This window comes from Sphaerodactylus townsendi, linkage group LG15 (assembly GCF_021028975.2).
Source record: "Sphaerodactylus townsendi isolate TG3544 linkage group LG15, MPM_Stown_v2.3, whole genome shotgun sequence".
NCBI classification, from domain to species: Eukaryota; Metazoa; Chordata; class Lepidosauria; order Squamata; family Sphaerodactylidae; genus Sphaerodactylus; species Sphaerodactylus townsendi.
The window spans coordinates 23,878,922-23,904,926 of NC_059439.1; the positions used below are offsets into that span (position 1 = coordinate 23,878,922).

At 43.8% G+C, this 26,005-nt stretch overlaps 3 protein-coding genes across 3 annotated transcripts in view; 1 reads left to right on the top strand and 2 right to left on the bottom strand.

Moving 5' to 3' along the window:
- Positions 1-26,005, top strand: part of LOC125444217 (semaphorin-6A-like) — a 98,398-nt gene that overhangs the window by 51,756 nt on the left and 20,637 nt on the right. The window lies entirely within an intron of this gene.
- Positions 1,414-2,171, bottom strand: LOC125445345 (olfactory receptor 1009-like). The gene is given in 2 exon segments (XM_048518391.1): positions 1,414-1,454; positions 1,457-2,171. Coding segments are annotated over 2 exon segments (756 nt in total).
- Positions 15,837-16,760, bottom strand: LOC125444830 (olfactory receptor 734-like). Its single transcript, XM_048517545.1, has one exon. It carries the CDS (start codon positions 16,758-16,760, stop codon positions 15,837-15,839), a length of 924 nt encoding a protein of 307 aa, XP_048373502.1.

Below are 26,005 nucleotides of genomic sequence, written 5' to 3' on the forward strand. Positions count from 1 at the left end.
TGCCGGAGGCCCGGGGACAAGGTAAATACAGGGAGGGAGTGGGGGGGAAGCGCCGGGGAAAACCAAGCGCACTGGGAAAACGCCGGCATCGGGATGGGCGGCCAGCGCGAGGGCGTGTGCAAACGGTGCAAACGGCGGCCTGGGGACGGCGTTTTTGCCGTCCCCAAGCTGCCATTTATGGCCCGTGCGGAAAGGGCCATAGAGAAACATAAAGCAAGTCTAACTTGAAGAATAGTATAAAAAATAATCATCACCTGAAATAAGAGCATAGAAAGTGGGGGATGATATTAGCTTGTTTCCTTACTTTGAAGATGCATTTACAGAATTGTGGCATTTATACACAACAGCTTAGCATATAGCTGTGATCTCAGCCTTATGCTAAGTTATTTATTTAGATCTTTATACTCTGCTGAATGGCTATCCAAAGCACTTCACAGCCTATTATTCATTTACTTTCCATTAGTATGGAAGAAGTGTGAGAGAATGTATGGTGTTTTGACTGCCACAGCACCTTTAAATAGTATAAAGCATATGAAAAGAATGAGAAGTTTTGATACTAAATCTGTGGTGAGGAGTAATATAAGATACAGATATAATACTGATACTCGATACTGATATCTGTGGTGAGGAATAATACAAGATACAGATATCTGTGGTGAGGAATAATACAAGATACAGATATAATAAAATGTGAAAGGAAGAAGACAGAGACACTTGGGATAGAAATATTTTAATAACTTTCCATTGTTTTCATTCATATTAAATACTACATTTATTTGTTTTTGAACAATTTATGTGCCCTCCTATATCTTCAGAAATATGACTATTCCCTAAACTAGTGATGGCAAACCTATGGCACGGGTGCCAGAGGTGGCACTTGGAGCCCTCTCTGTGGGCACACACAGGGGCAGAAAATCACCCCCCCACACACACACACACATCTAGGCTGGCCTGGGTCACTGAGCATGACATGCACGCATCGCGGTGAGCAGGGATGACTCAGCTGGCAGGCTTGATGCCTGTGCTCCGGGTGGCTGCTGCCTGAGGTGGGGGGCGCAGAGGAGGCAGAGATGCTGGAGAGGCACAGAGCAGTGCATGCAGGACTTGCTGGAGGCTAGAGCAGGTTGGCCCTGCTCGAGCGGGTGGGGCGAAGGAAGAGGAAGCTAACCGATTTTTTCTAAACTAAAACCTCAGCATTCAGGTTATATTGCCAGGTTGGCACTTTGTGATAAATAACTTGGGTTTGGGTTGCGATTTGGGCACTCGGTCTTAAAAAGGTTTGCCATCACTGCCCTAGGCCTTCCAGCTTCAATGTAAGCTTAATCTTATGGTCAATGAACTCTTAGTTGTATGTAATTTTCACACTTTCTGGTAGTTCTCCTCAGGGCCAGTTTCACTTCTTTGTTTCTCAAGCTATATATGAGAGGGTTGATCAGAGGGGTCAGGATAGTGTAAAAGACAGAGAAAAATTTGTTCAGCTGTCTGAGTTCCTTGGTGTCTGGCAATACATACACAATGAAGAGGGTGCTGTAGAATATGGTCACCACCGTGAGGTGAGAAGAACAAGTAGAGAAGGCCTTTTGCCTCCCTGTGGTAGATGTGATTCTAAGAATGGCAGAAATGATGTATACGTACGATGTTATTGTTAATACAAATGGGGGCAAGGTACAGAGGGAGGACAGAACAGCTGATAACATTTTGACTCGATGTGAGTCACTGCAGGTCAGTTTCATTACAGGAGTCAGGTCACAAAAGAAGTGCTCAATCACATTGTCACCACAGAATGTTAACTGCAGTACAAACATTAACAAAGTGGTATCCACCACAAAGCCACTAACCCAAGATCCAGCCACGAGCCCCAGACAAACCTTGACATTCATTAGAGTTGAATAATGCAGGGGTCTACAAATTGCGACATAGCGGTCATAAGACATAGCAGCCAGTAGGTTGCATTCCGCTGCTGCTAAGAAACCAAAAACCCAAAGCTGTGCAATGCAACCAGTAATGGGAACACTTCGGTTCTCAGTTAAGAAACTCGCCAGCATTCTAGGGAGGATGGTTGAAGAGTAGCAGGTCTCCAAACAGGAAAGGTTGCCCAGAAAGAAGTACATGGGAGTGTGAAGGTTCTGATCAGTTACAACTAGCAGAAGAATGAGAAGATTCCCAGACATGGTCATTATATAGATCACTAAAAATACCAAAAAGAGGAGGATATGTATCTCGTGGAGGTCTCCAAATCCGAGAAGGATGAATTCGGTAATGACAGTTTCATTTCTCTGATCTAATTTTTGCATAGCTGGATCTTGTGGGGAAATACAAAATAGGCAGTTAATATTGATATTCACATCTACCGCCATTGTTCCGTATGCAGACATTTTCTAGAATTCACTGTTCATTGTGCATGTAACTCATTGATTTGGCTCCAGCCAATATTTTCGCTCAATTTCATCCCGTTCATCTAGCTACAGTCTGCAAGTCTTTATGGTTTTTGTCCCTGAATGTCCTCACAATCTGCAGCACAGGTTGTTTTTGGGTGGTCAAAGGCCCCTTGTTGCCATACTATACACCCACCCACATCACAATTGTCTCACCTCCACCCTTTATTGGACTTCTAGGCTCTGAGTCAGCCAATCACCATCTGGACAATGCAACCTGAAACACCTGAGGAAGCAGTCCATTTTATCTTGTGACCTTGCTGACTCAGAGGCTTAGATCACAATATGTCATACTGAAACCTTCAGTATTCTAACAATCCTCCTTCATTTTTTACCAGCACAAAACCTGGTTGGACCCAGACAATTGACTTCAAGAGACTTAGACAAGCTTCAGTCTATGCTTTTTCATACTCTCTATCTTCAAAACATTAAACTTTTAATTGAATTATAGTAATGGATGAATATATACTAAAAAAAATAGATTGTCTCCTTACCGAAAATTCCCTTTTTGTAACTGTCACCAAAAAGCTTGAACCACTTGAATGTTTTCTAATAGGCTAAAGTGTGACCTATGTTTTCTCTCCGAGAGAATATTTACACAGATTGTGAATCTTTAATGAATTATTCGGACTATGCTTCATGTCAGATAATTAAACTGTGTCTAATGACTCCCTGATAAAAGGACTATGGATTATTGAAAATACTGTTGAACTGGTTTTACAGCATGCACCATGGTAGCAATGACACAGCACTGTATTATTGTTTTTTGATTGCTGGCATTACTGATTGCTGGCATTTGTACTGTTTGTATTAATGCAGCACACCTTATCTGGGTTCTAGGTTCTAGGTTTATTCCCCCCCCCCTTTTTTTTGATACATCACTTAAAAGGGAGACCAAGTTCGGGTGGGGGGGAGGGAAGCCAGCTATTTTGCTCAGTCTTCCCCAATTCTCCTCCTTCCTTCAGCCCCAATCTTTTTGCTGATTTCCCTACTTTCCACCTTGGTAGGGTGCAGCTCTTGGCCCAATCCTGCATGGCTTTTGTTCATGAAGTACCCATGATCCTCTGCATAGCCTTGTCTGGTGATTAGGGAAGATCATGTCTCCCTATTTCACCAGCAGTAGCGTTGCTTAGATTAAGAAGAAGAAGAGAAGAGAAGAGTTTGGATTTATATCCCCCCTTTCTCTCCTGTAGGAGACTCAAAGGGGCTGACAATCTCCTTGCCCTTCCCCCCTCACAACAAACACCCTGTGAGGTAGGTGGGGCTGAGAGAGCTCCGAAAAGCTGTGACTAGCCCAAGTGACTGGCATGTGACTGGCATGTGTGGGAGTTTACAGGCTAATCTGAATTCCCCAGATAAGCCTCCACAGCTCAGGCGGCAGAGCTGGGAATCAAACCTGGTTCCTCCAGATCAGAGTGCACCTGCTCTTAGCCACTACGCCACATTAAGTCCAAAATAAAAATAAAAAATTCTTGATGCATTGTTTAGGAATTTAGAGATCAATTATTAGTTCAGCAGCCTTACAGTGTGTAGTAGTGCACTGCCAACCCAGCAGTGCCGTAGTGGAACGTTGGGACGCCAACGGACCTGCGGCCTTGCCGGTCGCATCGCACCCCCACTCCTCATCCCCCCATGAGTCACGGGTCATGAACTGTCTGGCTCAATCACCGGGCGCAGGGACAATGGTCTTGCCCCCAGGTGAGGATTAGGCTCCGACGCGTACGCTCTTCTCCGCACGTAGCCAGATGAGATCATGCATCACCTGATGATCTCCCGACCTCCCGCTCTCCCGGAACTCCCCCCAGTCCTCCCTCCTACACGCCCCCGATAGAGTAACAATAAAAGGTGCCAGGAACCGGCAGACGGGAGACTCGCTAGGAACACGGACCTCCGGTCTCCCGCTGCTGGCGATCTCCACCAGATGTTATCTCCGCGTCTCGTCTCGTTCTTACGCTGACCGCGTGGGTCGACTACACAGTGAAATTCAGATTGCTGGCTGAGGTGGCCAGAGGCAGCCCAGCAAAGGCAGTGCCGTGCCACCTCCAAAGCGGCTTTGAGTGGCACAGCAGGGAGGGATGACAACAAACCCTCCTGCTCCCCAAAGAGCCCCATTTCCCAAACAGGCTTACACTGAACAAAAGCAATGTGGTATTCACAGTAAGTTGTTGGCATCCCTCAGGCAGGCTATTGGTAGGAATGGCTGGGCTCAAGGTCACCCATGGCAGAGTGGGGATTTCAGGTAGCTTATCAAGCACATTGTCCAAGATTTTTATCACTGCACTAACTGCTCCCTCTTCTCCCATGATCAATCATACTGCAGCCGTTGAGGTCCCAGATGTTTGGGGTATCCTAACAACATTTGCATTTTTGCAGTTCCAGATGCTCTCGAAGTCATAAGCAAAGTTTTGTGCTGAATTAAGCAGCACATGAGACACAACTCATAGGATGCCTCAGATATAGTCTAGAACACTCTTTCATCTTTCTTTAGAAGCTGGCTCAGTCTGATAAGGAACCTTAAGCCCAGCATGGAAAAAAATATATAATGCTGGGATGCATTTCCTCTGCATTCCAACAATGTTCCTCTGCTCCAAATGTTGTAGTCTATAAACCTGTTCACAAAGGCACTATATGTTCTGATACATTTTCAGCTCAGTGAAAGTAAGCCATCTTGAATCCAATGTTGTGAAAGGATTTGAGTGATTTCATATCTAGATAAAGAGGTAATATTGCTCTCGCCAGCATGACCACTGGCCATGCTACAGGCTGATGGGAATTGTAGTACATAACATCTGGAGTGCCAAAGGTTCGCCACCACTGTCTTAGGATATCAACTTTCTAACTCATTGAACTGGATCCTACCAGTTTTTCCACTTGGTCTCACCTGATTTCCTTCCTCATTGCAACCTACATCACATATGGCTTTTGTCCATGTTGTAGGATGTATAATTTTTGGTACAGCATTCTTTATGACCAAATGGGACTCCCTCCCTTCTTTCACCACCCAAAAAACTTGAAGCATCCAACCCAGTTTTTAACAGATTGTCCTACAGAAGCATAGATTATAGTAGAGAAATATCCAGCAAGTTTAACTTGACTAGTAGTATAGAAAATAATAGTCACCTGAAATAAGAGCACAGAAAAAAATGGGGGATGATATTAACTTGTTTCTTTACTTGGAAGATGCATCTTTAAAATGGCGGTTTGATTCAACTGGATAGCTGCCACTCCCGATGTTGCTCACCTATACCCTAACAGCCAGGTTTAAGAAACAAATCCTCATGCCCTAATGAGCCTGCTGGGAAGGTGTTCATGCTCCTAGTCCCCAAATTATTTTCTACCTCTTTGCTGAACAGTGGTTAGAAAAGAGCTATATGCCTGAGATATTAGCCCAAGGGAGTTCAGGGCAGGGTCTTGTTGTTACTGCCAGCTACTTATTGCAAACATCATTCCCAGTAGCATAATTCCTATGGGGTAGTAAGACAGACAGAACCAGTAGATGATGCGGTACACGACACATAAAAATGCTCACACATGATACCATATTTCTAATTTCCATTTTAATTATAAGTACTCTTTCCCATGTGCCATGTATGTCTATATGCAGAGGATGTTATCCATACGTATCCTGGGCAACCATAGTGTAGTAGTTAGTGCTGGACATTGATAAAAACCAACTTTTCCTCTTTTTTCTTCTTCTAATACCAGAAAGCTTCTGCTCCTCTCCGGATCTTTTGACGTAGCTGTAAGATCCAGTCTTGCCCTCCAAATTGTTGAATGTTTACATGCTCACATTTGTTCCGTATGATTTTCTTAAGCACCAGACAGCCAAGACCAAATTTAAGGCTTGTAATTTTACTTCTGCATTTTCCATCGATGATGAACTTTTAATTAGAAAACAAAGGCCCCTTCCGCACACGCAAAATAATGCGTTTTCAAACCACTTTCACAACTGTTTGCAAGTGGATTTTGCCATTCTGCACAGCTTCAAAGAGCATTGAAAGTAGTTTGAAAGTGCATTATTCTGCATGTGCGGAATGCTGTTTCAATTCTGTGCCTAACAGTTTAGCCAATATTATGCGTTCTGAACTGCCAGCAACTGTGTGTGGGGATCGATAATTAGAAAGTTAGCTCAGCTCTGTCTCTCTTTGGAGGCTCTTTTGGTATTTACCCCCAAAGAGATTATGAGGGAAATTAAAATGCGCCTTCTTGACCAGGATTAATGATATCTTTTAAGTTGTGCCATGACATCATGTTCCCCACTTTGCTTTAGCATTACCCCTAAACTGAGGCAATGCCAAACTGCTAAAACATTTGTATCATCTAACTGATCCCAGACAAAGCGCGTTTCCCCACTCACAAGGATCCCCCCTATGCCGCGCGCTGCTCTCAGAGCGCGGCATCCCCATGACCCCATGCTCTGTGCGAGGTCATCAAAAGGCACCGTTTTCTCCAGCACCAGGGATGCCGCGCACTGAGGGGGCGCGACAGTGGCAGCATCGGGGCGGCTGCGCTGTCGCTGCCCCTGTTGTGGGGAGTGCAGGGAGACCCCACGCTACTTGAGGAGAGTAGCGTGGGGCTTAAGGTAAGTGGGGAAAAGCCCAAAAGTGGGTCATTACGAAGGCCACATGTAATGCTGTGCAATCAGCTTTGCAACAGAGGCTTCTGTAATATATCCTCCCAAGATATAGTCTGTACAAACTGCCTGTCCTCTGTTGAAACCCTTGAGCATATTCTGTTTACTTGTCCAAAATATTCTCTGCTTAGAGGTGGCTGCTCTCTCTTATCCAAGATGAACTGCCCTTTATGCTGAACTATTGTGCGACTCTTGAATAGTGATGACCCTCTAACTCTGGAGAAGATTGCCCAGTTTCTTTTACAGGTTCTGGATCTATGAGATATATTTTTATGTATGATCAATTTATGTCTAGGTTTTGTTTGTGTGACTCTTTGCAAGTGGATTCTGAAACTGAGCTTCAATCATCCAAAAGTGTGTGTGTGGTCTAAGGGTGCTTCATACTCCTATGGAGGAGAAGTCGATCTATGGCTACCAATCTTGATCCTCCTTGATCTCAGATTGCAAATGCCTTAGCAGACCAGGTGCTCAGGAGCAGCAGCAGCAGCAGAAGGCCATTGCTTTCACATCCTGCACGTGAGCTCCCAAAGGCACCTGGTGGGCCCCTGCGAGTAGCAGAGTGCTGGACTAGATGGACTCTGGTCTGATCCAGCAGGCTCTTTCTTATATTCTTATGTTCTTACCAGTGAATAGGAAAGAATGGTAGACACTTACTGCTCAGGATCTGACCTGAACAATTCCTGTCTTGAAATATCTGGACCGGGGGGGAAATCTATTCAAAGGGAGTGGCTGGATCCAGCTCATAGATTCTGTACTGATTTTTTTCCCCAAAGCTAACATGATGTTTCCCTCCAGGAAACCATATCCATCTCATTCAATAGAAAAGCTTTAGTAACCCTAGGCTTCAGTTTTTTCTATCATCTGGAATTTAGGACTCAAGAACATAAGAACTAGCCTGCTGGATCAGACCAGAGTCCATCTAGTCCAACACTCTGCTACTCGCAGTGGCCCACCAGGTGCCTTTGGGAGCTCACGTGCAGGATGTGAAAGCAATGGCCTTCTTCTGCTGCTGCTCCCGAGCACCTGGTCTGCTAAGGCATTTGCAATCTGAGATCAAGGAGGATCAAGATTGGTAGCCATAGATCGACTTCTCCTCCATAGGAGTATGAAGCACCCTTAGACCACACACACACTTTTGGATGATTGAAGCTCAGTTTCAGAATCCACTTGCAAAGAGTCACACAAACAAAACCTAGACATAAATTGATCATACATAAAAATATATCTCATAGATCCAGAACCTGTAAAAGAAACTGGGCAATCTTCTCCAGAGTTAGAGGGTCATCACTATTCAAGAGTCGCACAATAGTTCAGCATAAAGGGCAGTTCATCTTGGATAAGAGAGAGCAGCCACCTCTAAGCAGAGAATATTTTGGACAAGTAAACAGAATATGCTCAAGGGTTTCAACAGAGGACAGGCAGTTTGTACAGACTATATCTTGGGAGGATATATTACAGAAGCCTCTGTTGCAAAGCTGATTGCACAGCATTACATGTGGCCTTCGTAATGACCCACTTTTGGGCTTTTCCCCACTTACCTTAAGCCCCACGCTACTCTCCTCAAGTAGCGTGGGGTCTCCCTGCACTCCCCACAACAGGGGCAGCGACAGCGCAGCCGCCCCGATGCTGCCACTGTCGCGCCCCCTCAGTGCGCGGCATCCCTGGTGCTGGAGAAAACGGTGCCTTTTGATGACCCCGCACAGAGCATGGGGTCATGGGGATGCCGCGCTCTGAGAGCAGCGCGCGGCATAGGGGGGATCCTTGTGAGTGGGGAAACGCGCTTTGTCTGGGATCAGTTAGATGATACAAATGTTTTAGCAGTTTGGCATTGCCTCAGTTTAGGGGTAATGCTAAAGCAAAGTGGGGAACATGATGTCATAGCACAGTTTTGAAGATGTTGTTGTTCCTGGTCAAGAAGGCGCATTTTAATTTCCCCCATACTCTCTTTGAGGGTAAACATCAAAAGAGCCTCCAAAGAGAGACCAAGCTGAGCTAACTTTATAATTATCGATCCCCACACTCAGTTGCTGGGAGTTCAGATAACATGATATTGGCTAAAATATTAGGCACAGAATTGAAACAGAATTCCGCACATGCAGAATAATGCACTTTCAAACTCCTTTCAGTGCTCTTTGAAGCTGTGCAGAATGGCAACATCCACTTGCAAACAGTTGTGAAAGTGGTTTGAAAACGCATTATTTTGCGTGTGCAGAAGGGGCCAGAGTCTTATCCAAAATTTAAAAGTGACTAACTATGCTCTAGTTTCAAGACAATGCAGACCAGATTCTAAACATAAAACTACATAAGGGCCGCAATGGGGAACCCCAAAAATTCTTTAAATTTTGGACTCACAAAGGAGTATGGAGCACCCATAGACCACATACACACTTTTGGATGATTGAAGCTCAGTTCAGAATCCACTTGCAAAGAGTTGTTAAAATACAATAACAATTACAGCTGGCAAACCTTTCGGAAGCTGAACCACCCTGGCCAGGAGAAAATCTCTCTTGATTAGTATTGTTGACTCATGTAGTTATATGTTGAATGTTCTTCTTTGGACAACTAGAAAAACCCAATGTGAATTTTCTAATATTTATACTACGTTTTCCAGAACAATAAATTCCCCATGGCTAATCAAATGTAACCCAAAATAGAAGTTTCACCGAGTTACTGGAATGCTTGAGGTGGGATAGCACATTGTGCATGCTGACCTCTTCTTATCTTAATTCCCTGTTCCCCACGTGAAATATACAAGGTACAAAAGAAGGAGGACTGATGGTTGCCACAGAATAAAGATAGTTCCAGCCTTTAACAGCCTAAGGCTAACATGCTTGCTGGGAACTTGATCCACTCATATTCCAAAAATAGATCTAACCACCCTGATACAGTAACAGAATACTATCTAACATCTTTTTCTCAGGACCAAAACAGATGTGATATCCAATGAAACAAACAAATATTCTTGTAAATCCTCATAGTGGAGGATCCTGATTAAAAATTCCAAAGGGGGAGGGGGACAGTGAAATCTTAGGTCTCTCATTCCCATGAGTCAATCCAAAGTACCTTCTGATTGGCCAAATCTCTTCTCCCTTTTTAACCTGCAGGAAAAACTGGTGTATTTTGACCCGTGTACCAGAAATAGTATATGCCCTGCAAAAATCTGCATAAAGAAACATACAAATTGTGGGTACCTCCAATAGAATGGATGGCCTGATGGTAGCTCATTCCTACTTCCATTTCATTTGGAAGGGGCCCTTGTTCTTCTTGACACTCTCAAAAGAAGCTCTATCATATCAGAAGTGACAAATAATCTACATAAATCACAAGGTGCAGTGGGGTTCTCCACTGCATCTGTGTCAGCTCTTTTGCCACTTTGGTGGTAACAAACCAGTCTCTCACCCTTACAAAGTGCATGCACATAAAATCCTGGGCCCCTTCCGCACACGCAAAATAATGCGTTTTCAAACCACTTTCACAACTGTTTGCAAGTGGATTTTGCCATTCCACACAGCTTCAAAGAGCACTGAAAGCAGTTTGAAAGTGCATTATTCTGCATGTGCGGAATGAGCCCTGGTATCCTCCTTTAAAGACAGTATCTGGTGTTATCATCATCTTTTGTGTAGAAAGGCATGAAAGGGCCTTCTTTTGATTAAGACAATTACTCCATACAACCCACTTTCTACACAGTGAGTAGGATTAATTAGGCAAAATTTTAAGCAATGTCCTGCATTAAACTGTCCCTGCAAGTCCAGCAGGGTCTGCTAAGGTGGCCAAAGGGACCTTCTTCACCAGCAGAAAAGGTAGATGCTCCCAACACCCTGATCAGTATCCCAGGAAGTAATCTTCCCCACATCTTTCACATACTTGAGATCTTTCAGTGGAAATTGTGGACACATTCTTCATCCACAGTGTGCTGTTCCATTCTACTATGGTCTCATTCCAAATGCAGCACTTCAGAAAAACATGCAGCGCTGCCATCCCATATGGGCTGAAGAGTAATATATTCCTAACATAACATGGAAGCTGTCACAGGGGATTCGGTTACCATCTTGCCCTGGAAAAGGTATAAATGTCCTTCAATCAGCCCTGCGTCTGAATTAGAGACATAAGATCAAACACAGGGCCTCATACACATAAACCATGAGTTGCAGGTCCTTGGTCTTTTCCTAGGTTGTTTAAACTGAATTCACAATCCTGAACTTCATCCTCATTCTTGCTCAAGGTGAACAGTTTGGAACCCATTCATCTGTATGAATTGTCAAACCAGTTTAATTTAATTAATGCACACAACATTTTTTTCTTCACTGTAAATCAATGAGTGGGTCCTATTTTGTCACCAAGTTAAGACCCGTATTTGCAGCAGCAGTGGCGTAGGAGGTTAAGAGCTCGTGTATCTAATCTGGAGGAACTGGGTTTGATTCCCAGCTCTGCTGCCTGAGCTGTGGAGGCTTATCTGGGGAATTCAGATTAGCCTGTACACTCCCACACATGCCAGCTGGGGGACCTTGGGCTAGTCACAGCTTCTCGGAGCTCTCTCAGCCCCACCTACCTCACAGGGTGTTTGTTGTGAGGGGGGAAGGGCAAGGAGATTGTCAGCCCCTTTGAGTCTCCTGCAGGAGAGAAAGGGGGGATATAAATCCAAACTCTTCTTCTTCTTCTTCTGACATTTATCTCACAGCTGGGATCTAACCTGTTAAAAAGGTATCAGTCAACTTAACCGTAGGCAGTTGCTTGCCTACAGACTTCCCCCCCCCCCCACCACCCCGAATCATTAATGATATTGTTCCTTGTATGTTTTGTGCTTGGAACATTCAGTTAAGGCAAGAAGAGAGACAATGTACACTGTGCAGCATCCCACTTGAAACATTCCTGGGACGGTAAAACTTCTCTTTGTGCCCGTGCTTACATAGAGCTATCGCTGAGGTAATCTAGCATATGATAAAGATACAAACATATCAATCAATTTTTATTACTGTCGTAGAACTATTGTGGAAGTTTTGCTGTAGAAATGAACTGCAAGGCAACCCTTGAGCCAGTGTGGTGGAATTGTTAACAGCAGGTAGACTCCAATCTGGAGAACTGGGTTTGATTCCCCTCTCCTTCACAAGACCGGTGGACTCAAATCTGGTGAACTGGGTTTGTTTCCCTGCTCCTATGTCCCTGCTGGGTGACCTTGGGTTACTCGCAGTTCTTTGGAATTCTGTCATCCCCATCTACCTCACAGGAGCAGCAGTGGCGTAGGAGGTTAAGAGCTCGTGTGTCTAATCTGGAGGAACCGGGTTTGATTCCCAGCTCTGCCACCTGAGCTGTGGAGGCTTATCTGGCGAATTCAGATTAGCCTGTAGACTCCCACACACGCCAGCTGGATGACCTTGGGCTATTCACAGCTTCTTGGAGCTCTCTCAGCCCCACCTACCTCACAGGGTGTTTGTTGTGAGGGGGCAAGGGCAAGGAGATTGTAAGCCCCTTTGAGTCTCCTGCAGGATTGAAAGGGGGATATAAATCCTAACTCTTCTTCTTCTTCTTGTGGGGAGAGGAAGGGGAAAGTGTTTGTAAGTTGCTTTGAATCTCCTTACAGGAGAGAACGGTGTGATAGAATCCAAACTCTTCTTCTCTTCTTCCCTTGTCTAGTGCAGCTTCCTTTTGTTAACTTGCCAATTCCCCTTACCAATGTGAGTGCACATTGATAAAACACTTCAAAAAAGCAATTGTGCTGACACCTAATCCATTCTTGCAGTCAGATTATTTTTATTCATTTAGTTGTTTAAAATGTCGATGCTTTATTTTAAACTTCTCAAGGAAGTTTACAGTGGATTAAATACATTCAAACAACATAAAAAACACAATGAAAACAAATTTCTATGAGGGTGACATCCCTATTCAGTTTCCAGAGTGACATCTAACCCTCCATGGAGAGTGCGGGTGGAGGACGCATTGTGTCTGCATTTATCGTCCTTCTCCAACCTCACTTTCCAGAAAGGAAAAGAAAATATATTGGAGCTGGTAAAGGGGAAATTTTGGCCAGCCCATATCTCAGCATGGTGCCTGAGAAAGAAGGCCAACACATGTTGAACACTTTGTTATTTTGCTTATGTTACGGTAACTGCAAATCTTATGTAATACCCTAGATGAAAACTATCAGCAGGCACTTAGAAGGGTGAGGACAAGGGCAGATGCAGTGTTGTGTATGCCATAATGTCATTTTCAGGGAAAACTTGGAATAAGATAGCGTACCTCTAGAAATCACTGGGAACTCTTTGGTGATACCGTAAAGTCTCTAACAATCCTTAGAGCTATTCTATGTCAGTTCTAGGTTTTCCCCAAAAGTTTCTCTTTCCCATTCCTATGGCTACCCACCACAAACACTTGCCTGTTCTCTTCATGTCACTCTGTGGAAAGTAGGGGGGGGGGAGTGAGGCTCCTGCCTTCACCCTTCCCATAACTACCTGCAGCATTGCAGCCTTTCTGGCTAAGTGGTGACAGCCGCTTCCTCTCCATCTGCTGCGTGGAACATTGTGCGTGGATGCCACTTCGCTGATGGATAACACTCCTTGGTTTATCATATTCTTATGCGAACCTGGGGGGGTTTCCCCAGAATAAAATCTTTTTTCTCCCTCTGCATGGCCCCAATCCAGGGGTTTACATATCTGTACAGAGGACCATGTTATTAGATATATTGATCACCTTGCACAGCAGAATCCTAGAGGAACTACATTGCCACCAGAGGGAGAGAGAGCTTGCTGTTTGAACCAAACAAGATAGCAAAAGACAAACACTTTATTTGTGGTATAAAAAATGGCCATTGCCATGAATTTATTGGCTTAACAGAACAGCGAGCATAAGGCACAGCATGGGGTCTGATCCTTGTGTTGGGCAGCCCAGAAGGCTGTCTCCCAACCCTGGGATTCCTCAAACCCGCCTGTTTGAGGAAAAGAAACACAAACCGATACCTGGCAGCAATGAGGGAGAAATATCAGATGGGTGGTGGACCGCTGCCTGAAAATTTCCCCCATTCACTGTGGGGCGCAAGCCAGCTCAGCCCACGACTGGGCGTTTAGAGCCCTGGCTTGCTCTACCCCAAACCTTGTAAGGAGGTTCCCAAAATGTTTAGCAGGCAGCTAACCTGGCCAAGGATCAGTCCCCCATGCGCAAACCACAACGACATAATGTAACAACTAGAAAAACTCAACAGAGAAATATAGGAAGGGAGGGTGGGTCGATCGGACGGCAGCCAGACAAAGAGGGCCTACACGTGGCCCACCCTGGCTTTTAAAACCGGTGGGAGGCGACAGGGCCCGGCATCAGCACACTGCGCCCCAGCCAACCCCCCACAGCCAATGGGCTGCGCCGTTGGGCGCCTGCGCAGAGCAGTGCAGCGATACCGCAGCCCACCGGAAAAGGGGAAGGAAGGCAACATGGCGCCCTTCCCCTGGTGGCAATGGCAGCCCAGGTAAGTCTGGTCCGCTTCATTAACTTCAAGGAATAATCAAGATGAAATATCTGCCTAAGAGTTATTGTTGATAACCAGATCTTGATCAAGATATAGAAATGGAAAGTTGCCTACAGGGATGTTGCTTTAAAAAAAATGCCACCCACAGGTTACGTTTCTTCCCTGGCTTTGTCGGCACCCCCAGTGTCTTGCCAACCTTGCTCAGACGGAGAGGAGTAAACTGGATTAATCCATCTTACTTTCCTCTGAGTGGTGCTGAGGCAAGACCGGTAAGACACTGGGGGTGGAGACAAGACCAGGGAGGTCATGTTCCTTCCTTGACTTTGTCTTCCCTCCCACTGTCTTGCTGAACTTGCCTTGGCACACTCAACTTGAATGAAAATATTATTTTTAAGGACACTGAAAGGTTTTTCTGCAGGGCAGTGGGAGAGGGCAGCGGCTAGAACCCCCCTAGGCAATTGGGACCCAGAAAAGAGCCTCCTCATCCCTCTCACCATGCCACTGGTTACCTACATAGTGGAGGTGAAAAGCACAATAACAAAATTGAATCAAACAAAAACAAGAGTCTAAAACACAAACAACTAAATGCAGAGACATTAACATGCAGAAGCTCAAACTAACTGCTCACACTGGACAGAAAAAAATATTCATTTTTTTCAAACTGTTTGGACTTTTACATGTAGATTGATTATTGGGGCAAGATTTGTTAGTGAAAGTTCAGCATGGAAGATTTAAAAGAGGTAATCATAGCAAAGGATTTCAGTATACTTATCACTGATCAGAAGGATTTCCCAGTGGTGGCCACAGAATGGCTGTTTTTATGACAACGTAATGAAGGGGGGGGCAAATGTTCAAGAAAAGGAGCAAAGATTCTCTAGATTGATCCTAAATTTTCCTGAAATGCACTTTCAGGCACAGAGGAAGTATAAACCACCAGATTGGCTAAAAAGGGAGGGAACGAATGAACGAACGAACAAACGAACGAACGAACGAACGAACGAACGAACGAACGAACGAACCACCAGGCCAAACACAGTATAAGAGATATATTTTCAAAATAATAACAAAGACAGGATGATTTGAATCTACCTGCAGCACAAATCCTTACAATACAAAAAAAAATAACCTTTTTATTTTAACACTTCTGGAGATGTGTTTTTTTAGATGATGATCTAGTTACAGCATCTATGAAAACATATAAAATTATTTTAAAATTTAATTTCTGTCATGTATTCCAACATGCCTGTTATATTCAAATGCACATATTTGAGCCCCCTTTTACCCCTTCTGATTGTGCATGTTTTCCCCCCTCCATCATTTAGAAATTGTATCTTTTGATTAACTTCTTCATGGAACTCTTAATTTCTTTATTCCTCATTGTGTAAATCACTGGGTTTAATAAAGGGAAGACCACAGTGTGGAAGACAGCAACCACCTTATCCAAGGGTAAAGGCTCTGAAGGGCGTGTATAGAGGTAGATGGCCGGGGTGAACATCACAAAGACGACAATGATGTGCGTGACACAGGTGTAGGAGGCTTTACTCTTCCCATGTGTTACACTAAGTCTTAACCTGATCAAAAGGATAGCATATGAAATGAGCAGAAGTATAAAGCCTGTTAATATGATGAGCCCATTATTGATGAAAGTCAGGACCTCCACCCTGTGTGTTTCAGTACAGGCCAATCTGATGACTTGATAAACATCACAGAAGAAGTTGTCCAAGATATTGGGTCCACAGAAGGGGAGCTGGTGGGTCAAAATAACTAGGATTATAGCATGAACAAATCCTCCAGCCCATGATGCCCCCACCAAGATGCAGCACATACCTCTGTTTACAAGGGACATGTACTGCAGGGGTCGACATATGGCCACATACCTGTCATAAGCCATAGCTATCAGTAGGAACATCTCAGCTGCTCCCAAGAAATGCAAGAAAAAGAGCTGGCACATGCATCCCCCATAAGAGATGGTTTTGTGTTGGCTGAGGAAGTCGGCCAGCATCTTTGGTGGTGTGACGGAACTGTAACAGATGTCAAGGAAGGCCAGACTGGCAAGGAAAAAGTACATTGGGGCACACAGTTGGCGATCCCTCCAAATAGTTAGAATAATAAGGATGTTTCCAGGCAAGATCAGAGAGTAGAAGAGTACAAAAATAAGGAATAGAATAAGCTGGACTTTTTTAACTTGGGAGAGCCCTAGAAGAAGGAATTCAGACACCTCAGAACTGTTCTTCTGCTCCATGTCTCCAGTGCATACACTGCCAAAATTGAACAGTGAAGAACAAGGCAATCCTTAACATAAGTCTGCATATGTTAAAAAAAAGAACAATCTTCAGACCTAAATAAAACCAGAACAGAAGAAGAGAAGAAGAAGAGTTTGGATTTATATCCCCCCTTTCTCTCCTGCAGGAGACTCAAAGGGGCTTAGAATCTCCTTGCCCTTCCCCCCTCACAACAAACACCCTGTGAGGTAGGTGGGGCTGAGAGAGCTCCGAGAAGCTGTGACTAGCCCAAGGTCACCCAGCTGGCATGTGTGGGAGTGTACAGGCTAATCTGAATTCCCCAGATAAGCCTCCACAGCTCAGGCAGCAGAGCTGGGAATCAAACCCGGTTCCTCCAGATTAGATACACGAGCTCTTAACCTCCTACACCACTGCTGCTCCCAGTTTAATATGAAACAGACAAAACCCATTAACTTCAACTGATTTGTGAATGTTGAGTGTTATCAAGTCACAGCTAACTTATGACAATAGAATTTTCAGAACAAGTGGTCCAGCAGAGGTTGTTGTTGCCTTCCTCTGTAGAGACTTTCCTGATGGTCTCCCATCCAAGTACCAACCCCACTTAGCTTTCAAGATCTTGTGAGATCAGGCTAGTAGCATATTATCTAACTTCCTTCAACTGATTTGAAAGGGCTTAAAAGGAAGAATTCTGCTTTAAACTTGCAGGGTATATTTCTAAATAGTTCCTAAGTTTTTTACAGAGAAAAAAAATGGACAGTTAGTCTTTAATGGTTGGTGCTGTTTCATAGCTTCTTACAGATCTGGAGCTGTTTCATTGCTTCTTACAGCTACTGTTAGCACCTAAATGCAGATTTAAAGAAAAGAGCTATATTATTTCAATCAGTCCAACCGCTTCTTATAATAAATAATATCAACATTTGACACTATTAATTAATAGAACTGGCTCAAGAGAAATATCAGTGCTATCGAAAATCAGAAGGTCAAAGAAGGAAACGCCCATTCAGACTTACAGTGCAATCCTAAGGTCCTTTTCCTTAAACCCCATTGAATAAACCTTAGTAGATCTGCTTAAGATTGTTCTCCAAACCAAACTTACACATATATATATAGCTCAGCCTGAAATATTTTTTACAGGCCGTTTCCGCACGGACGGTCCTAGAAAGAGCCGGGCAGCCAGCACCGCGAAGCGCCGGCGCCCGGCCAACCTGGCATGTCCCCGGGCCTCCGGCGATGGGCAGGGGGGCGTGTCCCCAGGCCTCAGCGATGCGCCGGAGGTCCGGGGACAAGGTAAGTACCAGGAGCAAGGAGGGGGGGAGGCATCTCGAAGCCACTGCCGTTCGCGGCGCGAGGGCGGTGAGGCTGCGATGCAGCTGCGCCCCCTGTGCGAATGGCGGCCTGGAGACGGCGTTTTTGCCGTCTCCAGGCCGCCATTAAATGCCCGTGCGGAAACGGCCACAGTTTATTAAATCCATGATACGCTTTTCATGCAAGACACTTGGCTAACATCAGATATGATTTTAAATGGATTCGTCTCCTATAAATGGTATTCTCTCAAGTATTAAAGGTTGTTCTAGTGAGAAGTCTTGTCTGTTTTGTATCTCCTTCAGTGAAGTGTACTATAGTGCTGTTACCAGCCTTGTGGTGTTTGACAACAGCTTGCCTTTGGATTTTTAATAGATGTACAGTTTCAATTGTTCGTATTTATAGCCCCCTTCATTTTTTGCTGTTTTGTGGTGGTGGTTAGATTTTGAAACCTATGTTTATGAACCTGAGGTTAAATATCCCAGATCATAAATCAGGGTGTAAGCACGTGATTTTAAGGCTCATGTTTCAGAAGCTAAACAGGGTCAGCCTTGGTTGGTATTTAGATAGAAGGCCACCAAAGATTTCCAGGATCTCTATGGAAAGGCAGGCAAGTGCAGGCCATTCCTGACACCTGTTGCTTTGAAAGCCTAATGGGATTGCTGTAGATGAAGAAGAGTTTGGATTTATATCCCACCTTTCTCTCCATAAGGAGACTCAAAGTGGCTTACAAACTCCTTTTCCTTCCTCTCCCCACAACAGACACCTTGTGAGGTAGGTGGGGCTGAGAGAGTTCTGAAGAACTGTGACTAGCCCAAGGTCACCCAGCTGGAATGCAGGAGTGTGGAAACACATCTGGTTCACCAGATCAGCCTCTGCCACTCAGGTGGGGGAGTGGGGAATCAAACCCGGTTCTCCAGATTAGAACTCACTTGCTCTTAACCACTGTACTATACTGGTTCTCAGCTGTGGTGGGACAGAAAAAAAACTGATTTTGGCAACATTGGGGTGATTTTATGGATGATTTTTTTGATGGCAATAAAAATACAATAAACCTGGAATTGACTTTCAGCATGAATTGGTGAGTTTTATCTATCAATATTAAATGGCATGTATGCGAGTGTGGGTGCAGCCACACTAAGCATTTTAAGGAAAAAAGAATGGGAAACTTATTACATGGCACTGTTAGCCACAGACCCAGAATGACACGTGTGGCTCTTTTCGTACACATTGTCCAGATTTGGGCTTTGGTATCTTAAAACTTTGTAAACATGAATATGGATTGAAAAAAACATTCCTCCATACCTAGTTATATTGATTCTTTTTAACTGCAGAGCAGATATAGGATAAAAAGAAATGACAGAAATAAAGGCAATTCCGAAGGCAATACTTACACAATTCCAAATGCCAGTTGGTAGTAATAACCTTGGTAAATCCAGTTAGTCCAGTAGCACCTTAAAGACCAACAAGAGTTTCCTCAGCAAATCCATCAGATCCTAATGGCCCTTGGGGTAACACTAAGCTAGCTAAGATGCAGTCACCATGTAGCCTGTGATTGTTGCTTTCCATCTTTGCTTCGCATCATTTTGGACAGTGAGCAACAACAGAGTCAGTTTCAGAAATAAGTTACACAGATCTCCTTTCTCTGAAAGCTTTCTGTTTCTCTTGCTGTAATAGAGGGAGAACTAGTGCCTCTATGTCCGTATGTTAAGTAACTGATCATCACATAATATACTCTATGGATCTGCCCAGGGCTTTATCTGTTTTAAGGTTTTGGCTCACAACCAGGGCAGGTATTAACAATCTTTCCAGATATTTAGTCTGGAATATTACTGCTGCCAGTAGGTGTATTCTGATCAGGTATTCCAGAAGACTAGAATCACAGTGTTAACTAGGTTCTTGCACGTATACTCTTCTCTTAGGAAATGCCTGGCTGCCAGCCAGTTTTATTACACTTGGATTAATGCCTTAGCATATCAAGCACACACTATAGGTGAAATTAACTCCCTAAAGTTACAAACTGTTTTTATTCACAGTACTTAGTGCAGGCATGGCTACAGGCTCACAGATACAGATTCCATCATGGCCCCCTATACAGAGGTGGGATCCAGCAGGTTCCACTTGCAAACTGTTGTGAAAGTGGTTTGAAAACGCATTATTTTGCGAGTGCGGAAGGGGCCCAAGCTACCAGCATAGGATGGGCCGGCACATCAGAAATGGAGCCGCACCACCTCCAACGAGTTTTCCCAGCAGCGAGGGAAGGGGAGAAGCTAAAAAACCCTCCCTGTCACTAGAATTCCCCCAATGGAGCCCAATGCACTTATGTCACCCAAAAGGATGGGGTAAGTTCAGGGTCGAGGCCACAGCACAACTGATGCCAAACCTGGGATGAAAACCTACCATGCCCTCAACGCACTGACAAGGCTGGGAACAGCATGGGAGTGCTGACGCAAAGACAGGTGCCATGGCTGCACGTTGCAGGGTGCTGCAGTGGGTGGGCACCAATGGATTTCCCTTCCCCTGGGTTAAATGCTGCAGGGAGGGCATTTCCACTGGTGCAGGCCCACACTGCCACCAGAGGATGATTCTGTTCCCTGCTCCCAGACTGTCCATGTCCCACGGTGGCTTTTGTCCACACAAATCCCATGGTCGCCATCATAGCCTTTTCAGGGGGTGAGAAGGATACTCTAATTTTTGGCCCGGGAAAAAGGAGGTTGAATCCATATTTTAAAAAAATGTTTATTGTATCATTTGAATCTTACAGTTTATAGTAATTTCCTTCTTCATACATTTTCAAAACAGTACTTTTCCCCCCTTTTCTCCCTCCCCCCATTACTTCTTCTTCATAGTTTTGTCACACAAACAGCAGTAAGTTCGTTCTCTGTAGCCTCTTCTCCCACATTTCTTCATTGACTCGAGCTTCTTTCATCCAGTCCACGTATATTGTCCGTATCTTCAAAATTTCATTCTGTTTATCTCGCCACGTCTTATTTTTGGCTAGTATATCGAAAATGTCAAGTGTCACTTTGTTCCCAGATATATTCGAACCATTTCTGAAATGTCCATTTTTTTCTTTTCTTTCCAACCCAAGGCTATTGTTGCATGGGCTGCTTTAATCATAATTTTATACATATATAATTTTATACATATTGTTTATCCACCCTTCTGTCTTCCATTACACCCATGAACATTAAGTCATTATTTAAATCAATATTTATCTTCACCAGTTTCTCGATATATATTAATACAGTTGTCCAAAAATTTTTTCACTTCTGCACATTCTAGCCACATATGGCTATAATATGCCTCTTGGTCTCCACAGTGCCAGCATTTAGAACTAAGTCCTTTTATCATATATGCTAGTTGTTTTGGTGTTCTATACCATTTGAATATCACTTTTCTTTCTAACTCCATATATTTTTCAATCTTTATATTTTTCCAACTGTCTATTATTTTTTCAGTATTACCAATGGCTAGAAATCCTTCCTTCTCTCATTTTTGTTTCAATGTTCTTATCATGAATTCCATATCATCATATGTTTGTATATATGCCCTAAAATTTTCCCTTTGTGTTTTCCATATAGTTCCAGACATTTCGACATTATATATTCTCCTTTTATCCATGAAACCTTTATCCTTTCCCAAATGCCTCTCAAAACCAACCAGTTCTCATTTCCTCCTATCTCTATAAAATTTTGTAATGTCATAATTTCTCCTCCTTCCCTAATCAAATTTGCCACAGTTTGAATTCCTTTTCTTTTCAATATTTTTATCACTTTTTTCCCTTCTTTGCCAGCCACACTTCCCAAAGGTGCCACATCCAGGGTGCCAGGCATCCATTTACCTCTCCATTTTCCCCATATATCTAGCAAGACCTTTCTTGGTCCTATTGCTTTTTGATTTCCTTTCTTCAACTCTTTATTGAAGATACCATGTACGCCAACTCCTTCATTTATATCATTTTCAAACTTAACCCATTTTTCAACATTATCCTCATTTATACTCATCAGACTCTTAATCTGGAATGCTTCATAATATTCTTGCATTTTTGGAATCCCCCAACCTAAATAATTTTTTCTCATGTATATAATCTTATTCATGATTCTTGGTTTTTTTATTATTAAACACCCAGGCTTTCAGCTTTCTATCCCATTCCTCAAATTGTTTCTTCTTCATTTCCAACAGAAGTGTTCGAAATAAATAAAACATTCTCAGCATTATACAATTTTTAATGCTTTGATTTTTCCTGTGAAGGGAGGTTGAATCCAATCCAATTCTTCAGGAGAAATGTATCTTTTGGAGTCTTACTAACTTCAGATTAACCTAGCTGAGTCTTTCGTTTGCTCAGAATCCTCTTCCAGGCCATCTTTACCTCTTTGTTCCTTAGGCTGTATATAAGGGGGTTAACCAGGGGTGTCAGGACTGTGTAGAAGACAGAGAAAACTTTGTTGAGCTCTTTCAGCATTTCTGTTTTGGGTAGCACATACACAATAATGATGGTTCCATAGAAAATCGAAACAACCACAAGGTGAGAAGAGCAAGTAGAGAAGGCCTTTTTCCGCCCAATCGTTGAGGGAATTCTCAGGATGGCCATAATGATATAAACGTATGATGTTATGGTGAATATGAATGATGGGAAAGTGCAGACAGATGCCAGAATGGTTAATGCAAGCTGTGCCTTGTGGGTATCGGAACAGGAAAGTTGCATGATTGGTGTGTAATCACAAAAGAAATGCTCTATTTCATTGTGACCGCAGAACGTTAACTGAAACACAAAGACGATCAGTACAGTGTTTTCCACAAAGCCACAAATCCAAGAGGCAGCCACCAGTAAGAGGCAAAGCTTGTGGCTCATAATGGTTGCGTAACGCAAGGGTTTGCATATTGCAACATAGCGATCATAAGACATTGCGGAAAAGAGATAGCATTCAGTTGCTGCCAAAGACCCAAAGGCCCAAAACTGCATAATGCATGCGTGGACAGGGACAGTCCTGTCCCCAGTCAAGAAACTGGCAAGCATTCTAGGCCAAATGGTTGAAGTGTAGCAGACCTCCAAGACAGAGAGATTCGCCAGAAAGAAGTACATGGGAGTGTGAAGGTGCTGATCAGACACAACAAGGACAATTATGAGGATGTTCCCAGTCATGGTCATGACGTAAATGGTGAGGAACAGGAGGAAGAGAAGAATCTGCAGAAATGCCTGAAGTTCCCCAAATCCTAGAAGGAGGAATTCTCTTGTGATGGTTTGATTTTCCCACTGTAACTCCATCGTGTATTTTGCTTTCTGGGGTGAAAGAAAATAAAACTCAGTCTTCATTTTCAGTTGATGGAAAACAAATGTTATTGGAGGAAGATTTGGCCGGAGGAAGATTTACAATTCAACCTATACTGTAAAGTCACACTTAGCAGATCAGTGATGTATATACATACCCCACCCACCCCAAATGGTAGTAATTTGAAAGAGTTTAAATTCAGGTGGCATTCATCTCTCCCCTGTCATCTCCAAAGCTTTCTTGAATTTCAAATATGATAAATGGGCAAAGTTGAATGCCAGGATCAGCTCAGTTGAGCCAAGCATTCTGCTCTGTGGCTCAAAAATTTTAGGTAGTCAGCTTTAAAAGACCTGAAATATTTTGACACACACACACACACCCAAGTCAAGAAAATCCTCCATACCAGTATGGGGTTCATTTAAAAAAAATCCGGTTCTTTTAGACCCAAACCCCTCCAACATACAAAAAATGGTACTCATCCCTAAGAACATAAGAACATAAGAACAAGCCAGCTGGATCAGACCAGAGTCCATCTAGTCCAGCTCTCTGCTACTCCCAGTGGCCCACCAGGTGCCTTTGGGAGCTCACCTGCAGGATGTGAAAGCAATGGCCTTCTGCGGCTGTTGCTCCCGAGCACCTGGACTGTTAAGGCATTTGCAATCTCAGATCAAAGAGGATCAAGATTGGTAGCCATAAATCGACTTCTCCTCCATAAATCTGTCCAAGCCCTTTTTAAAGTTATCCAGGTTAATGGCCATCACCACCTCCTGTGGCAGCATATTCCAAACACCAATCACACGTTGTGTGAAGAAGTGTTTCCTTTTATTAGTCCTAATTCTTCCCCCCAGCATTTTCAATGAATGCCCCCTGGTTCTAGTATTGTGAGAAAGAGAGAAACATTTCTCTCTGTCAACATTTTCTACCCCATGCATAATTTTATAGACTTCAATCATATCCCCCCTCAGACGTCTCCTCTCCAAACTAAAGAGTCCCAAACGCTGCAGCCTCTCCTCATAAGGAAGGCACTCTAGTCCCTCAATCATCCTCATTGCCCTTCTCTGCACTTTTTCTATCTCTTTGATATCCTTTTTGAGATGTGGCGACCAGAACTGAACACAGTACTCCAAGTGCGGTCGCACCATGGCTTTATATAAGGGCATGACAATCTTTGCAGTTTTATTCTCAATTCCTTTCCTAATTATCCCCAGCATAGAGTTTGCCTTTTTCACAGCTGCCATGCATTGAGTTGACATTCCCATGGAACTATCAACTAAGACGCCCAAATCCCTTTCCTGGTCTGTGTCTGATAGCACTGACCCCTGTAGCGTGTATGTGAAGTTTGGATTTTTTGCCCCTCTGTGCATCACTTTACATTTTGCCACATTGAACTGCATTTGCCATTTCCGAGCCCACTCACCTAATTTATCAAGGTCCGCTTGGAGCTCTTCGCAATCCTTTGCGGTTCTCACCACCCTACATAATTTGGTATCATCTGCAAACTCGGCCACCACGCTACCCACCACGCTAGCCTTTACCAACAATTTTGCTTGTCAAAGTAAATCACTCTGACCTTGATAGGTTAGTGCTGTGAATCAGTATAAAACAGTTTCATGACTTCAAAAGGCAGAGCAATTTCTTACCTCTTAAATGTATACCAAGAGTGCCTTGAATTAGGTCTGTATCATAAAACTCACCCAGTGAAGCTGCAGCACTTGCTCAGATAAGGTCTGAGAAGTGGGGCGGGATGGCGGACGGACATTCGTGGACGCAGGGCTGGGTGGTGCGTTAACGAACTTTCGTTGGCGGCGCATCGGCGTTTGGCTGGTGAATATACCGAAGTGCAGCCGGTGAAGAAGTGGCATGGAACTTCGAACCGCGACCGCGCATAACCATGATAAAGGGCTGGTGTAATATTGCTCGTTCGCATATGCGTAGGGACGTTGGGGCGGATAAATCGACAAGACAAACATGTTAATGTATGTGTGACTGGACGCGTGGCGACGGTTGATACATGGCGACGTTGATGCAATGGCGTTTGTTGTTTAATTAGTGAAGCACTTCCCCATTAAAACCCAACTGTTGGAGCCCCATGATAAAAAACATCTAACATCTGCTTGGATTTGCTCGGTGGAAACTGGAATGTGATACCATTTAGATCCGCCACCAGCACCGCCGAAACGCCTCTGTGAGAGGAAAATAAGAAGGCCAGGCCAACTGGCGTTGTTTGATCCCATTCAGGAAAGAACACTCATCAATACTGAGAAGGGTTATGATGATAACAGTAGGGAAATTATGTTCACCTGAAATAAAACAGTAGGGAAAGCCTGGAAGTTGTCCCTCTAATAAGAAGGCATCGATTCAGGAAGTCAATTACATTTTACCTTGTCTTCTTGTCTCTCACTCGCTACTACAAGACTTCATTGCCCCCTGTTATTTAATGGCTTCCATTCTCTTTGATTTTTATGTCTGTGTTTCAACTGAGTTGCTTAAAAAAGAAATCAACAGTCATGTTCTAATGAACCTCAAGGGACAGTTTTCACACTTTTGGTACCCAGAAGATTTTGCTAACCCTTTGAGAAATGAGCGACTCAACGCAACTGATTACAGAAAAGGAGAGGCAAATTATTATGGCATCCAGGGCTGTTTTTTTTGTCTTGTTTTGTTTTGTT

Bases quoted from the DNA above. Each gene is read 5' to 3' on its own strand.
- LOC125444830 (XM_048517545.1), bottom strand. From the start codon at position 16,760: ATGGAGCAGAAGAACAGTTCTGAGGTGTCTGAATTCCTTCTTCTAGGG.